General features: G+C 42.0%; 1 protein-coding gene and 1 pseudogene across 6 annotated transcripts in view; both read left to right on the top strand.

Moving 5' to 3' along the window:
• The first annotated feature begins 2,076 nt into the window (after positions 1–2,076).
• LOC122484289 lies at positions 2,077–4,437 on the top strand (annotated as a pseudogene).
• A 6,625-nt stretch (positions 4,438–11,062) lies between these two features.
• Positions 11,063–18,138, top strand: part of DENND5A (DENN domain containing 5A) — a 119,124-nt gene continuing 112,048 nt past the window's right edge. For 2 of the 6 annotated variants that reach the window (XM_043580607.1, XM_043580605.1), the window contains exon 1: positions 11,097–11,253. In XM_043580607.1, the coding sequence (XP_043436542.1) occupies positions 11,142–11,253 (112 nt within the window). In that variant the 5' untranslated portion in view covers positions 11,097–11,141. Of the gene's footprint in view, positions 11,254–18,138 lie in introns of all 6 variants that reach the window. The other 4 variants (XM_043580610.1, XM_043580606.1, XM_043580608.1 and 1 more) reach the window with 3 other exon arrangements.

The raw sequence follows: 18,138 nt of genomic DNA, 5'->3' as shown, positions 1-18,138 counted from the left end.
GTGATCCACATATCTTGTGCTAATGAAAAAATCTTAACATCAGATAAATGTACCTTTGTTTATAAAAAATAGGAAAACTGACTATAAATGCAATTTGTTCAGAGATTTTTCTAATAATAGGGCCCTTGGGGTGGGAAAGCAATAAAAGAACTCCCAAAGATGCAGTTATTGGAAACCCTGCTCATGCATAGGCCCTTCTTCACAGATGTGGGTAAGCCAAAGACTTGAGGGAGCAATGGGTCTGCCTGAGGTCACAACATCTGAGTAAACTCAGAGTTAGGATTCTGACTTGGGCATCAGAATCAAGTGGCTCCTGAGCCTGGCACCTTTTCAATCCCCAAGAGTGGAAGAGTGGGCATCTGCTTCTTTCTTCCTCCTCCTTCTCTTCTTCTTCCTCCTGAAGTTTCATGAACCTTTATTCAGATTCAGAAAGAACCCAAACCGTTTCATTAACATTTGCCAAAAGATTACTGGATATTGTGACTGCATTGCATTTAATAACAGTGGCTAAGAATTCTTTTGTAAGCTCCACACTTACTAGTGAACCAATGATATCTCTTCTTTGTCCACAGAATACATTAAACTGTACTCTTAAAAGTGGAGCATCTCCTTATGCATGGGTAAAGACAAAGTGTTCTCCAAATACGGTCTAGGACATATTGTTCTGAACTTTGGAAATACAGTTCATTTTGTGATTACAGTTAATTTTTTTTTAAGTTTATTTGGGGGCGGGGCACAGAGAGAGGACAAGAGAGAATCCCAATCAGGCTCCACACTGGCATCGCAGAGCCTGACACAGGGTCAAACTCATGAACCGAACTGTGAGATCATGACCTGAGCCCAAGTTGGATGCTTAACTGACTGAGCCACCCAGACGCCCCTTGATGTGCTGTTTTAATTTTGTCAATATTATTACTGTAAATTTAATCATCTCAATAATTAAATACCATTAGTTTTCTCTGTAGTAATTCTGGTATCATTTTTCTGTCACACTAAAAGCAGATTGATATAACTTGGAAAACTGATAGTATAACTGTATGTTTTTGTTTACAGTCAGCTGGGAAAAAGTTCTAAAATATTCAATTAACAATTCTATATGTGTTTTCCTATTTTTTATTAAGGTATCATTTACATATAGTTAAATTAACCCTTTTTAGTGTATGGTTTCATGAGATATGACAAATAGAAACAATTATGTAACCTCCATCACAATCAAGTTGTATTACAATTCCATCACCCCCAAAGAAATTTTTGAGAGTTCGGCCACAGTTAAATATATCTTCCTTTTGGGATCTTGTCCAAGGGCCTTTCACTTCCCTCACTAGACCATCTGGCCTTTCCCAGGAAGTTCTTAGCCCTCAAGTTGATGGGAATAGCGAGGCCACTGTGTTCACAGTCCAAGGGAGAGGGCTGGCAACAGCACATATAAGGCCATGTACCCAGACTCTCAAAAGAGTCCTCAACCTAGGAGGATTGAGGGGAGGAGTGGACCACCAGTGAGTCACTCCTGGGTTTGTCAAGAGGCAAAGGTACCCTATACTTACCTGTTCTTGCCACTCTGCCCTGCCTTAACCTCCTCAGGTACACACAACACACAGTTATTTACATGTGCACATACACAAAAATATCTCTAATATACATAAATACATACATATACATGATCAACCCTATGCACAAATGTTCACTGACATATAAACTCAGACATGTACATAGACATGCACATGCATGTGCTCATGAACGACTTCTGGGAAAGTTGCAACATGTGTGGACATTATCTGCAATTTGCTCTTCCTGTTGCTCAACTTCATACTTCCCCATGCCAGAAGACATCAGATGCTGCTTGATTCTGACTCTTCCTTGGGGCTTCTCTCTTGCTATAGGTTATGGTAGCTAAAGGGTGATTTCTAATTTTCAACCAATTCAGGGAGTTTGTGTCATTGAGAGACAGAACGAGCCTGATGCTCATTATGAATGAGATATTGGGGGCTGGTGGGACAATAGGGCATGGGAAAGTAAAGCCTGTGTGACTTCTTTTGTAGACGTGGATCACTGTGCAGAAGCAGCTGGCTGCCAGAGATGGCTGTGAGGGTATCAGTCTATATCTAGCTGAATTTGTGTCTCTAGTCTTAAGAAAGCCCATATTGTAAAGCTTACATTTCTCTGGATCATCAATAGGATGGTGCACATGGTGAATTTTGCACATGGTGAACTCTTCACTGAGCATTGGAGAGAATTTTGAGCACCTGTGGGTTCATCAGCTGATCTTTCTTGAATACTGTGCTGTGAGCTGGGGAGTGGGCAGGTTCTACTTGGGTGGAGTCAAGTTAATTCCGGTCTTGCTAGAGGAAGTGCCCCTGCTAGTATAGGCCATAGACTATTTCTGGAAGGATAAACAAAGCATTGCGAACATTGATTGCTTTGGGGGAAGGAAACTGAATAGCTGGTATCAAGGCCCTGTGTGGTGAGATGGGGAGGGCTCTGGGAGTTCTCAGTGGAGGACCCTTAGAAGAGGCAGGGCATGAGCTCAGCCCTGAATGGGGTCAACAAGTGAAGGAGGACAATTAATCTGGTATTAGCTTGGAATCCAGCATTGGCCCTACCTCCTTTTCAGAGGTTCTACATAGAACCAAGGCAAGAATGTATAGGTGAAAAGGTTAGGGAGGTTGTCCCAACCTCCTTGCCTATCTAGTATGTCAGGCCAGCAGAGGGTCCTCATATTTGCCTGGCATAGTGTCCCACAACTTGCTTTTCCCTTTGGGCCCAGGACAGGCCTAGCTTAGAAGGAGAAGGTGGGGATGCCCCTGTTCCCTGAGTTTTTTGTGGACAAAGACCATTGACCCAGTGATTTTTGGACCCACATAGCTCTTCCTTTTGGAATTACAAGTCTGAGTTGGAGCAGCAGGGCCCCATTCTAAAGCCTGAACTGCTAGGGCTGTTATCAGGGAGGGTCAGGGAGAAGGTTTTATACATGTTTGCTGACACAAATCAGAGAAAATGAGGTGGGAAAGGAGGTGCAGGGCAGGAGCTATAAACATGTGGTTCACTTTGGACTTTCCAAATTCTGAGAGGGGATGGGTAATGGACACTTTGGTCCCAAAGAGGGTGGCCGCTTGGAAAATAGTGAGCAGTAAGGCTTGACTAGATATATAGATGGTGTGAAGGGAGATTCTTGGAAGAATAATAGGATGGGTGGGTTGAGCCTGGATCAAAGAGAGCCTTAACAGTCACACTAGAAAGAATTAGTATCCTACTAGCAATTTAGCATGACCAGAGTTACATGGATGGCACATTAATCTTGTGTGAGTAGGCGAGACTGGAGAAAGGGGATGGCATTTAAAAAGTTTTAATATTATTTATTTTTGAAGAGATAATACATTAAAATGGTTTAAAACTCAAAAAGTACAAAACAATATAAGATGAAACGTTTCCCTTCTATTTCTTATCCCAGCCATTCAGTTTCCTTCCCTAGGAGTAACCAACTTTAATAATGTCTTATTTTTCCAAAAATAGTATTATGTGTATACAAGAAAGAAAGTACATAGTTCTTTTATTTTTCTTTTTTACACAGACACTAACATATTATACACCCTTCTTTTTCTTACCTTTCATCTCATTTAATTAATGCAGCAAACATGTAAGCCAGTAATATCTCTATTTTACAGATGAGGCAATCGAGGCATAGAGGGGTTAAAAAATTTACCTAAAATTACAGATTTTATAAATGGTAAAGTTGAGATTTGAACCTGGAGAGTCTGATTTCAGAAACCCATATTATTATAGGAATATATTATAATACCAATATTTATTGCACCAAAAATCCTAGCAGTAAAATTTATAAATCACGAAACTGATCCTTTTCACATCAACTAAGAAGTGCTATCTTAGCATAAGTGTCTGTAAGGTAATTTTCAATTATTGACAGAATTTTCAGTTCTAGTAAGAGCTGTCTTTCGTCTATCTCACCTAGAGCCTTCTGGTCGCAGACCTCCTCCGAGAAGTTTCCTGTCCATAGCAGAGGCTCTTCAGGTTTTCCTCGGTCATTAGGTTCACAGTCTCAGTCTGTTTGAAGAGGAACATTGGTATTATAGCAGCAGCATTTACTAAGGAACTTGATCCTGTACAAAAACTTTTCATCGATAAGATTAGAGAATAGAGAACTAAGCACAGGCATCTGGAGGACGTGTTGATATTGGCCCAGAGTACCAGCAAGAGCCGGAGAGGGAGTTTTTAAAAACTTAACCAAATGTATGGTAAAGCAGACATGAATACATTCCCTAACTTCACATTTGAAGATCCCAAATCTGAAGCCATCGAAAAACTCCAGTCCTGAAGAAATAATGTAAAATTTATTTGGTAATTTGTCCTAGATTAGTTGCACAACTGGTCAGAAGTATCAGAATAAATATGTATTTCTCAACTGTCAAAAAGAAATAAAAAGCTGTCTTTCAATACGTGAGTTTATTTTCTCTACATTAAAAAAAAAATTCTCTGATGGGGTGCCTGGGTGGCTCAGTCGGTTAAGCATCCAACTTCGGCTCAGGTCATGATCTTGGTGGTTCAGGGGTTTGAGCCCCCCATTGGGCTCTGTACTGACAGCTTAGGGCCTGGAGCCTGCTTTGGATTCTATGTCTCCCACTCTCTCTGCCCTTACCCTGCTCATACTCTGTCTCTCTTTCTCTCTCAAAAATAAACAGGAGTGTGTAAGGGTCAGAGAGAGAGGGGAGACACAGAATCTGAAGCAGGCCCCAGGCTCCGAGCTGTCAGCACAGAGCCCGACACAGGGCTCAAACCCATGAGCTGCGAAATCATGACCTGAGCTGAAGTCAGATGCTCAACTGACTGAGCCACCCAGACACACTTACTTTTTCATTTTTAAAAACTAGTGTCCAGGAAGTAAGTTCAGAACAACTAAATAAAGATGAGTTACCTTGAAATTGCATTATTTTTCCAAATGTGGGATTTTTCTCAATTTAAAAATTTGTGGCAAAATAAATGTACATAACATAAAATTTACCATATTAATAATGTTTAAGTGTACAGTTCAGTGGTATTAAGTACATTTATAATGTGTAACCATCACCACCGTCCATCTCTAAAACTCTTTTCATCTTGCAAAATGGGAACTCTATACCCATTCAATAATGACTTCTCACTCTTTCTTCTCTCCCCTGGCAACCACCATTCTACTTTCAAGTCCCTAGGATTTTGACTAGTCTAGGTAACTCAAGTAAGTGGAATCATATAGTATTTGTCTTTTTGTGACAGGCTTATTTCATCTAGTGTAATGTCCTCAAAGTTCATCCATGTTGTAGCACGTGTCTTCTTTTCCTTCTTTTTAAGGCTGAGAAATATTCCGTTGTGTATATATACTACATTTCACCTATCCATTCATTCATGGATGGACATTTGGGTTGCTTTCACATTTTAGCTATTATACACACTGTTTTGCACTTGCTTTTTACATTAACAGTGTATCTTGGATATTTTTCCACATCAGTACACAATATGTCTCCTTTTTTTTTATCTTTCCTTCTTTTTATTTTTTTGTTTTACAACATACTTCAATTTTTTGCACAAACTGTAGTTTCTTTGACTTGTCCCCTATAGCTGGATATTTGGATTGTTACACATTGGTTTTGTTTTTGTTGCTACATACCATGATGTATATATTTACTTATCCCTCTCTCTATCTATCTAAATATGATCCATCATATATATGATCCAAGATACACCAATGACCTCATTCCATCCTTCAAAGCAGGGTTTGGCTCTGCTGTTGGGCTGAACTGTTGTGATCATATCCTCCTTCCCCTTTACTTTGCTATTGCTTTTTCAGGCTACAGGCTCACAAGGTACAGCCCTGCTGTTCCTACATTTCTTCAGGGCAGAGCCAACATTCAAGGGAGTAATAAAAAGGCAAATAATTTGGTGTCCCTTCAAACTGTTTTTTTTTTTTTTTGCAGGAATTCTCTTTTTTTTAAATTTTTTACTTTTAGAAATTTTTTAAAATTATTTTTTTATTTTTTAATTACATCCAAGTTAGTTAGCATATAGTGAAACAATGATTTCAGGAGTAGATTCCTTAATGCCCCTTTCCCATTTAGCCCATCCCCCCCCCCCCCCCCACAACCCCTCCAGTAACCCTCTGTTTGTTCTCCATATTTAAGAGTCTCTTATGTTTTGTCCCCCTCCCTGTTTTTATATTATTTTTATTTCCCATCCCTATGTTCATCTGTTTTGTCTCTTAAAGTCCTCATATGAGTGAAGTCATATGATTTTTGTCTTTCTCTGACTGACTAATTTCACTTAGCATAATACCCTCCAGTTCCATCCACGTAGTTGCAGATGACAAGATTTCCTTCGTAGTACTCCATTGTGTATATATATATATATATATATATATATATATATATATATACCACATCTTCTTTAACCAATATCCATCTATCTTTCCATACTTTGGCTATTGTTGATAGTGCTGCTATAAATGTGCAGGTGCATGTGTCCCTTCGAAACAGCACACCTGTATCCCTTGGATAAATGCCTAGTAGTGCAATCGCTGGGTCGTAGGGTAGTTCTGTTTTTAGTTTTTTGAGGAACCTCCATACTGTTTTCCAGAGTGGATGCACCAGCTTGCATTCCCACCCTTCAAACTAGTTTAAAATACTTGTTGAGGGGTGCCTGGCTAGTTCAGTCAGTAGAGCATGTGACTCTTGACTGGGGGGTCATGAATTCAAGCCCCACATTGGGCACAGAACTTACCTAAAAAAATTATTAAATAGATATATATCAAGCAAAAAGAACTGATTTATTAATAAAAATGGTATATTTTTATATTAAAATGAGGGATTTATTACATTCATTGTATATATCATTGTGTTTTATTCAATGTGAATTTGTTTTTATTTCCCAGTTTTTCCACTATTGATAGCATTATCTAGCAACATTCATTAAAAGTAGAGGTAACTTATAAAGTTCCAAAGTATTTTTTGAAATATGCTTAGTAATTTTCTGGATTTCATATAACCAGAATGTTTCACACTTTCAGTAGCTTGTTCTTTTTTCAGTTTCCTTTTATAATTTTCTGAGCCAGACAATTTTAAAGGGATTATAAGTTAGAAAGCATTGTGCTATGCTTTAATCATTATTTTCTGTAACTAAGAGAACTTTCTAATGTGTGTGTGGAGAGAGAGAGAGAGAGAGAGAGAGAGAGAGAGAGAGAGAGAGAAATCAAGAATGAGTGTAAGGTTTTTGCATGAGCTGAAAGAATGGGGTTTCCATTTGCTTATATGGGGAAAGAGTGTGGAAGGGGCAGCATCATGGAGACAAATCAGAAATACAATTTGGAATATGAAATGCCTTTTAGACCTCCAAACTGAGATGTTAAGAAGTCAGTTAGATATACAAATCTTGAGTTCAGGGACAAGTTCTAGGCAGAGTTAATATACATAAAGTGCTTAAAACAGTGCCTTGGAGATATATATAAAGTTTATTTATTTGGAGAGAGAACACGAATGGGGGAGACGGGCAGAGGGAGAGAGAGAATCACAAGCAGTCTCCATGCTCAGTGCAGAGCCCAGCAAGGGGCTCGATCCCAAAACTCTGGGATCATGACCTGAGTAGAAATCAGGAGTCAGATACTCAACTGACTGAGCCACCCAGGTGCCCCTCAATCTTTTATATTATGGATAGTGCTTTCTGTAACTTGTTTACAAAGTCCCTACCCAGAGGTTAGAAATGTATTTGTTAATATTATCTTTAGAAGATTTAAACTTTTGTTCATGACATTTATAACTTCTTAATACATCTCAAGTTGATTTTTGTTCTGGAGCCTTTCCTCTACATGCTTGATTCAGAGATCCAGGCTCCTTCTGTCTTCTGTTTCATCTTTCCTTAGAACCTCAGAATTCTTCTAGCTGGTGAAAAGCCTACAAGAGAGACTGAAACCTCATTTACTTCTTAAATACACTGACCCAGCAGTGACACACATAAATTCCTGCACATATTCCATTGGTAAGAACTAGCCACATGGCCAGATCTAGATGCAAGTGGGACTGGGAAATGTTGCCATGAGCAGACAGTTGTTTCCTAGGGACAATGCCACACACTGTGTTAAGGGGAAACATGATTTTTTGAGCTACAAGGTAACTCCACAACTTTTACCGTCTTCTACCGCTCTTCCCACCCCAACCCTTCCCAGCCACCTTAGGCTTCTTATAGCTCCTTGCACACTCCAGGCACACTTCTGCCTCCTGCCCTTTCCTGGAATTACCTTGCCTTACATGTTCACTTGCTCTCTCTAATGTCCTTCATTATGAAATGGGTGCCCTGGAATGCCACTTATTAAGAATGTATTATGTCCCAGATATCTGAAATTCCTTTTTTCATTGATTTTTAAAAATTAATTTAATAATCTTCAAATCAATCTTGTGAAAAAGGTTAAGAATGATTATTCTTACTCCAGAGAGGTTAATTGATGTGCCTCAGTTCACACAGCTAGTAAAAGCAGGAGTGGGGATTTAAACACTAAATCTAAAGAACATCCAGCTTTGTTTTCTCTCTGACTCTCAATAGAAGCAATCACTCTGCCAAACATATTTCCTACTGGGAAGGAGATCACTTTACAATTGAGTATTCTGGGCCTCTGAGCAGTTACATTTCCCAAGGCAAATTAATACAGTTGGGGTTTTGTTTCGAATTTGTGTTTTATGAGTTGACTTGGTGTGAGAGATCTCCCAGCACTTGATTGCCTTGGATGCATTGGATAAAAAGTCTCTGGACTAGAGAGAGCACGCAAGCTGGGAAGGGGCAGAGAGAGAGGGAGACACAGAATCTGAAGCAGGCTCCAGGCTCTGAACTGTCAGCACAGAGCTTGACACGGGGCTCAAACTGACCAACTCACCAACTCCTAACCAACTGAACCATCCAGGAGCCCCAAAAGTCTCTGGACTTTTAAACTGAGGACATTTAAGCTTTTTTTCAAGTCTCTTTTTCCATATCGCCCTCAGTAATCATTTTAAGATGTCAGTCAGATCTTGTCATTCTTCAGCTTAAATTCCTCTTAGTTACCATTCCTTACACACACTTCACAGAGTAAATTCTCTAGCCTGGCATTTGAAGACTTTCCTGCTCTGTCCCTCTTCTCTTTCCCTGGTTTCATCCCCCTTTAATTCTCCATTTCCCATTAAAATGAATTACTTGCTGTTGCCTGAATGTACCATTTTAATCTGTCACTCCCTGTTGTTGCCCATGCTTCCTGAAACATCTTCTTTCTCTCCCTTTTTACCTGAGAAGTTCCTTTTGATCCTCTGGAACTCAGGTCACATTATACCTCCTTCTGGGAACCTTCCCTGACCATCTCCCAACCTGGGGAGATGCCCAGATGCCTTGTAATTATTTAGCTCCCTAATCCCCCTCTACTGTCTGTGTCTCCAACATACAGGATGGGGGAGGATTATTCATACCATCCTGAATAAACTTTGTGAAGCTACTTTCTCCTCCCCACTTTTTGTCCCCTCAGTTCAGCCAGGTTACATACAGGGAGGGGCAGGTGCTATGGTTCCCAGTGATGTTGGTTGTGACCTCCAGGCCACCCTCCCCAAGGGAACCAAAGCTTGAGAGAAGTACCCAGGAGAGAACCCAGGAGAGAGCCCAGGGTTAGTCCTTGGGGAAACCAGCTGCCTTCCAGAGTTCTTAGTAGCAGCCTGCCAGATCAAACCTTTTGCTGGAATAATAATAATTTATAATAATTATGGAGTGCTTTTTATGTTCCAGGCACTATTATGACCATTTTACCTGTTTGCACATTTATCTTATGTAATCTTCACAAAAACATGATGGCTGGCACCTGGAGACTGCCCAAGGTCACATAGTAAATGACAAAGTCAGGATTCAAATCTGAGCATTCTGTTTCTAGAGCCCATGGTGGTAACCAAGGTACTATATTACCTTCCTGGCTTCTGATCTCCAGTTTCCTGCCTACCTTCTACGGGAACCAAATCAGAGGGTCCCAAGACAAGGAGCAAGAAGCAAGTTTCTCTCCTCCTCACCCCCCCACTTTTTCTCAGGAGGACCAGCTCAGAGATGGATCTGAGATTTCTCATAAGTAGAAAGGGAGCTCCTGAGTGGCTGGGGCCTCTGGAGGCCCTAGGAGAGAGATGAGGACAGCCTGGTGCATGGGAAAAGGCCTGGCTGAGGTGGTGGGTGAGGGAGTTGGGAGCTGGCAGCGAGCCCAGGATTCTAGTCCGGGTTTTGTCTCTTAGACTCTATATAAAGTTGGGGGGAAGTCTTTGCTTCTTTCTGAGCCTTAGTTTTCCCCATTTGTAAAACAAGGGTAAATACAGGACTGGCCGATCCATCTCCACCAAAAAGAGGCGGCATCTTCAGCTCTCCTGCCCGAGGAAAGGGCAGGGCACGGAAGCCAGGGAGCAGGGGCAGGGAGAAGACGCTATCTGGGGTCTAGGTCTAGTCTGGAGATGGGACCAGGTGGGGTGTTGAGCTCAGTCTTGCGACCCCATTCCTGTGACAGGGCCGGTTAAGGAGGAGACGTCTGGACCGCCAAGTAGGAGGAAGAGGTGGGGGGACAGAACGTGGGCCAGGCTCTCGGCTCTGCAGGATGCGCCCACTCATCCCTCACCTCCTTATCCTCTCAAAAGGAGTCGCAGCCTGTAGAAGGTAGCGGTTGCCGGCGACCCGGCAGTGGCCGGCGGCGCTGCGGCTGCCGCCTGGGAAGCTGCCGCCCTCCGGGCCCGAAGAGCATCACGTCATCCTTTCCGCCAGGCTCCCGCCCCCCTCCCCGACGGCGCCTGCGCAGGCGCGGCGGGAGGGGGTCGCGGTGGGGGCTCTCTCCTCAGCGCTTTCCGCCCTTCTCCAAGCTCGCTCGGGTCGCGGCGCTCTCGGCGGGCGGCAGCGGCGGCGGCGCAGAGAGGAAGGCGTCCAGGATGCGGCGCGGGGCGGCCCGGTGCCCCCCTGACCCGTCACGGCAGCCGCGGCGGCCGCGGGGACCGGGCCAGGGCCGGGGGCGGCGGCCCGAGCCGCGGTAGCGGCGGCGGCGGGAGGGGCAGCCTGAGGGCGGACGGGCGGGCGCCCTGGTGCGGGGGCTCCGCACTCCGCACGGCCCGGCCCGGCTCGGCCCCGGCGCCATGAGCGGCGGCGGCGGCGGCGGAGGGGGCTCGGCGCCCAGTCGTTTCGCCGACTACTTTGTCATCTGCGGGCTGGACACCGAGACCGGGCTGGAGCCGGACGAGCTGTCGGGTGAGTGCGCGCGGAGCCCGGTGCTGCCTCCCTGCGCCCACTGCGGCCCGGGACCCTCGAGGAAACCTCCCCGCTTTGTCCCGGGATCTGGGCGAGGGCCGGTCCGCAGGACCCACGGCTGGCGCGGAGGAAGGGGGCATCGGGCTGGAGGTGGGGAAGCGAGGTTAGAGGCTCTGAGCCGCGAGGTGTCCGAACGGCCCCAAGGCTTCTCTGCGCGTTGTCCTGTAGTAGGGGACGAGGAGGAGAGGGAAGCGTTGTGTGATCTGTCTGGTGAATTAGTACAAGATAAAGGTAAGCTTGTTCTCGAACACCCGTTAGGTGAGGGAAGAAGGTATTTCACGATTAGTGCAAGTAAGTTCTACCCAGACTTCTAAAAAAAACCAAGGAGAGCAAAACAGAAACTTGGTGAGTTTTTCTGGCCCCTTCCCAAGAAGCCAGTTCCTCAAAACCAGCCCTGGGATGGGCCCACTGTTTGATAGGATATGAAGTAAAGTTGAGCCATGAAGTGAAGTTGAGCCACACGAAGAAGGGTAAGAACTCTCTTAGTTCTAGAAGGTCCTGTACCCCGAGGCTGTGCCTCTTTTTATGAAAAGTAATTGGTGGCCTTTTATGAGATCAGTGTCATTTGTTAATAAAAGCGCAGCAACCTAGTGGGAGAGTCTGGGTTGGGTCGTTAGGCTTCTCAAGTCATCTTTCAAAGAGGAAGTGGTAGGGGAGCGATTTGGGGCCCAGATCAGATTTGGAAAGAATTGCAGAAGAATGTCATAATTTTAAAATCCCCATGAATTCCACTGCACTGTCATTGGAGCCTTTGAATTGCAACAGTTTTGAAAAAGTTTTTGTCTGGAGTGTCCAGTGTGTAGGTGTCATGTGAGTGGAGGTTTGTTGTTGTCATCCTGACTTGAGAGGGGATACCCCTTTCCAGTGCTCTGTCATGATGTATTCACTTAAGTTTCCTGAAAGTGATTATGCTGTTGACTAATTTTACTTTGTTTCAGAGATAATGGGACAAGGTGGTTGGTTTATTTTTTAATTTTTTTTAATTAAAAAAATTTTTTTTATGTTATTTATTTTTGAGACAGAACGTGAGCAGGGGAGGGGCAGAGAGAGAGGAAGACACAGAATCTGAAGCAGGCTCCAGGTTCTGAGCTGTCAGCACAGAGCCTGATGAGGGGCTCGAACTCACCAACAGTGAGATCATGACCTGAGCCAACGTTGGAGGCTCAACTGACTTAGCCACCCAGGCACCCGTTTGTTTATTTTTGTCACCAGAAAAATTTCCATGTTTCTTATGAAAAAAAAAAAAAAAATTAGGTGCATACTTCAAGTGACAAAAATAGATCATCTTTTAAAAAACATGATAAATTGATGACTTTTATCAAGGTCAAAACAAATATTATTTTCTCAAATTTATAGCAGATGGAAAAGAATATCATGAAGCAGTAATGCCGTTAATACTAGGCCTTTTGTTGGGGTTGCTTTAGTGTTTCAAGTTCACTCTTTTAGGTCTTTAAATTCTTATAATAAAGATGCTAATTTTTCATCTCTGTTTCATATTTATTAAATTTTTGACTTTATGATGTAGTTGTTGGAATTCAGTTCATGATGTTGGAGTTGGGAGGGACCTCAGAGAGGAAAATGAGCCCCAGGAAGGACAGTAGAGCCTACATCCTGTTACTTAATTGGCTGACTTTTGGTTCATTGCTCCTTACACTAAGCTGCATCTCTGCCTGGCTGGGTCTTTAGAAAACGTAAACATGTTGAGAAAGAATAAAAATAACAAAGTTGTCCCCAGTGAAAGAAACTTTAAAGTGGTGGAATAGACAAGTGTTATTTTTATACTGTGCTTTTGAGTGTCTATTAAATTATATAGAAACTTGATTTTAGAAAATAAAGAGAATGGTTTGCAAATGATAAAGCATAAGAATGAAGCCGGGAAGTGAAGAGCATGGATTTTGCGGTTAATCATTCCCCCTCTGCAATACATTGGCTGTCTTGGTGACTAGCGGCAATTTAGGTAACTGCTGGCATCTTCGTGTATAAAACAGGTAAAGTAGATAAAAAGCATCTCATCAAGTAGACCCTCAAAAACGTTACTTTTCTTTTAGCGAATATCTGTTAATTATCTGTTTTTTCAGCAAGCTAAAATTATATCCCTGTGAAAGCTTGGGAGAATAAAGAAAAGGCGATCAATTGTATAAAATGTGTGAAGGAAGGGTATTTTTTTGTCTTTTTAAATGTGGTTGCAGTAGTGGAATGCCAAGACCATTTATTCAGTAGGTGGCCTTTGTTCGAATAGGCACTGATTGAAGGATTTCTTTTTCCCTTCATTTCATTTCTGGTGAGTTGGTAGGGGAATCTGGACGACCCAGAGGGAATCTGAATAAAATAAAACAGAATACAAATAGCTCTATGCAGGTCAGTATTGAGACTCTCCAGGGTGTATTTTCTCTCCTTAGCGAGCCTTATAGCTCCCAAACTGATGATGTCATAGTAAGTGAAACTATAGTAAATTGTGAACTGTACCCAGGTTCTTTAGGGAGGTATGAGGAGTCTATGTTCTCTCCAGGCAAATTAAGTTCTATACCTCACATAGCTTCTATGCTTTTAAAAAAGTGAATCCTGAACAAGCAAATCAAAGACATTCAGTGTTCCTTAGTTTTGTGGAGAAGGATTAAGATTCATTCTCTGGTTGCAATAATAAGCAGAGAGCTTAGATTCAATCTCTGGTTGCAACAATAACCATAGAGCTTGCTCTGTTGAATATAAACTCAAATCATCGAATTTTATAGGAGTCTCTCCCTGTCACCTCTTCTCCTTTTTTGCAGATTTAAGTATTTAGGCAAGTCATTTAGATACTTGTTGTGCAGGGAACTGAGGAAGGTAAGAAAATTGTTTTCTTTCTGGTTAGTTGAGGAAGTATTTTGGGTTGTGAAGAGAGGAAGGTAATCAATGAATGAATCCTAAGTCTAGCCAACTTTAGGAAATAGTATCTGCTTGTTGGCTTTTTGAGCTTGTCGGATAGATAAGCAAATCTGTAAGAATTGCTTTCAATCTACGTTTTCATTACTGTTGGCTCAGCCTGAGTGGGGAGGCAGATGGCAGTAGAGTCCATTCCCACTCTTACCCTTTGATGGATGGGTGTCCTGGGCATCTTTGTTTCTCCCTTTTCTTCTTATGGTCACCACCACTGACTGCAGGAGAAGGCTTACCATGAGATAGGATTCCTGAGTTTACTTTCCCTGTTTCTGAGTGAGAATTAAGATTCCAGAATACTTGCGACCTGTTTTTTACCTTTTTTAGGTTCCTCTGAACTACCTGTGCCCAACGTTGAGATGTGAGTTTTCTTGGTTCTTGCATCCACTACTCCAGTTGTCCCAGGCTCTGAGCAAAGGACTTTGCCAAGAATTGAGGAGAAGGGCTTGGGAATATAGAAATGAGACTGGCCAGTATCCTGCCAAGAATTGAGGAGAAGGGCTTGGGAATATAGAAATGAGACTGGCCAGTATCCTGTATGAGCCTATTTAGAACACTGAGAATACACTGAAATCATCTCTTAATGTCACCGTTTGAAGAGAGGAAAAAATGTTTACTGACTAGGAAGGTCAGAGGCCTGGTGAGATCATACTCCTCCTTAACCATATTGAGCAATGAATTTAGAACATTAAGAATCAAGGCATGTCAAACATGGAAGCACTCTTCAAGAGATTATATAACCTTATGATTTTACAGATGAAGAAACTGAGGACCTGAGAAAGAGAATATTTTTCTCCCTTGCCACATTTCATTCTTCTTTTGTGCTACTTGAGTGATGCTTTGAAGCAGTCCGTTGAGTAGAGGGGACAAATAAAAAGACAAGTAAAATATTTGTTTGGCAGGGGCAGGAGCAGACATTATGTCAGTTTTTCTAGTACAGGTTTCTGTTTCATTTTTTTTTTTTAATGTTTATTTATTTTTGACAGAGAGAGAGAGACAGAGCATGAGTGGGGTAGGGGCAGAGAGAGAGGGAGACACAGAATCCGAAGCAGGCTCCAGGCTCTGAGCTGTCAGCACAGAGCCTGATGCGGGGCTTGAACTCACAGACCATGAGATCATGACCTGAGCTGAAGTCAGACGCTCAACCGACTGAGCCACCCAGGTGCCCTGGTTTCTGTTTTATGTTAAGAAAGAATACTGTGTGTGATTCTCATGAGAGATATCTTATTTTTTTTAGCTTTTTCTTTTCATATAATTTCACACTGAACATTCACATGAATAGTAGAAAGATCTTCAACATATCCTTTTTCCAGATTCACTGATTAACATTTTGCTCCATTTGTTTTGTTTTATCACTTGTATGCGTATGTTCTCTCTCCTTAACATATATATAAACAACTTCATTGAGATAAAATTCATCTACCATATAATTCACTTATTTAAAGTGTACAACTCAGGGATCCCTGGCTGGCTCAGTTGGAAGTGCATGCAGCTCTTCATCTCTGGGTCGGGAGTTTGAGCTTCATGTTGGATGTAGAGATTACTTAAACTTAAAAAAAATATATATATATATATAATTGAGTAATTTTTTAGTATATTCACAGAGTTGCTCAATCATGAGTGTAGTCAGTTATTTATCACTGGTGCTCCTCCCCCCCCCAGGACCCACACCCATTAACAGTCACTCCCCATTTCCTTCCAACTCTCTCTCAGCCCTAGCCAACCACTAGTCTACTTTTGGTATCTATAGATTTGCCTATTCTGGACATTTCATATAAATGAAGTCATATATGGTCTTCTGTGACTGGCTTTTTTCATTTAGTACATTTTTAAGGTTAATCCATGTTGTAGCATGTATTGGTATGTTATTTGTTTTTATGGCTGAATAATATCCTGCTGTATGAATATACCATGTTCTATTTATCCATCAGTTGATGGACATTTGAGTTGTTTATAGTTTTTGATCACTATGAATAATGCTGCTGTGAACATTTGTATAAATTTTTTTTTTAATTAATTAATTTCAGTAGGGCCCACACCCAGTGTGGGGCTTGAACTCACAACTCTGAGATCAAGAGTTATATGCTCTACCAACTAAGCCAACCAAGTGCCCCACATTTGTGTACATGTTTTTGTGTGGACATATATTTGCATTTCTCTTGGGTATATACCTGGGAGTGGAATTGTTGGGTCATATGGCATCTGTTTAACCTTTTGAGAAATTGTCAGACTGTTTTCCAGACCAACTGTACCAGTTTACATTCCCACTAGCAGTGTATGAAGATTCTACTTTCTCCATGTCTTCACCAACACTTATTATCTTTATTTTTGATTATGAGCATCCTGGTGGGTGTGAAGATACCTCATTGTAGTTTTGATTTACATATGCATGCTGAATAAGAAGGATATCTTATATTTTAAAAAAAAAAAAAAAAAAAAAAAAGGCTATTTCTTTCCAGAGATGAAGTGGCTGTAAAAAGTTTGATGAGCCAGGTTCAAACAGAGAGCCAATACGAGTTATTTATTTTTTATTTTTTTAATTTTTATTTATTTATTTATTAAAAAACCACCCAGAGGTATTTATTTATTTTTTATGTTTATTTATTTTTGAGAGAGACAGAGACAGAATATGAGTGTGTCAGGAGCAGACAGAGAGGGAGACAGAATCTGAAGCAGGCTCTAGGCTCTGAACTGTCAGCACAGAGCCCGACACAGGGCTTGAACTCACGAGCTGTGAGATCATGACCTGAGCCGAAGTCAGATGCTCAACCGACTGAGCCACCCAGGCACCCCCGAGGTTTTGTTTTTAAGGTTTATTTATTTTTGAAGGAAAGAGAGACAGAGCGTGAGCAGGGGAGAGGCAGAAAGAGAGGGAGACATAGAATCCAAAGCAGGTTCTAGGCTCTGAGCTGTCAGCACAGAGCCCATTGTGGGACTCACGAACCATGAGATCATGACCTGAGCCGAAGTCAGAAGCCTAACCGATTGAGCCACCCAGGTGCCTCAAACTAATTTTTATTTTATTTTTATTTTCCTCTACCAGTCTGTCAATTCTGTGCAGATTCTCTTAGGGTCATTGTATAAAGGGTTCTCTGCTCTGAATCCCAGACTCCTAACTGAAGCAAAACTCAAATCCTGATAGCTTACCTTAGGCATCTTTGATAACTTACAGAGGTCAAGGTTGCTATAACAAGAGATTTCCTAAGTTAGTCATGTATTTCCTTTTCTAAAGTAGAGTAAAGGAGAGGTCAAGAGAAGAGACCAACACACAGAAAGCAGAGCAGTCCAAGGCAGTTTAAAATTACATGCTAAATTTAGTTGTAGAGACTGTATATTTTTCTTTTAATTTTTTTTAATGTTTATTTATCTTTGACAGAGAGAGAGAGAGACAGAGCATGAGCAGGGGAGGGTCAGAGAGAGAGGGAGACACGAATCTGAAACAGGCTCCAGGCTCTGAGCTGTCAGCACAGAGCCCGACACGGGGCTCGAACTCAACAAACCGTGAGATCATGACCTGAGCCAAAGTCGGAGGCTCAACCGACTGAGCCACCCAGGTGCCCCAAGACTGTATATTTTTAAACAGAACCTCACTTTGCACTCCCTCAGGTATGGAGGATCACACTGGAAGTAAGTGGATTTTGCTTGAATGGCACTGGAGCCTTGCTCTTCTCTTCTTAGAAGGAAATCCTGAGTCACAGTGTTTGGTGCTTAAACCAGATTCTCTTAGACTCTGCTTGGTCCTTTCTTCCTTCCTAGATTAGAAATAGTTTTCTTTGCCTAAGGCGTCCTTTGGCAACACCCATTTCCAGTTTTATGTCTTTTGTAAGCTTGTTTTCTGGCTGACTCTGGCAGACAGGAATTCTTGGACTTGGCTCCTTAATTCCCTGTTGCTATCCCTGGATATGAATT

Source organism: Prionailurus bengalensis, chromosome D1 (assembly GCF_016509475.1).
Source record: "Prionailurus bengalensis isolate Pbe53 chromosome D1, Fcat_Pben_1.1_paternal_pri, whole genome shotgun sequence".
Taxonomy (NCBI): domain Eukaryota; kingdom Metazoa; phylum Chordata; class Mammalia; order Carnivora; family Felidae; genus Prionailurus; species Prionailurus bengalensis.
Note: the sequence above shows the minus strand (reverse complement) of the source record. Positions and strands in the feature narration are given on the sequence as shown.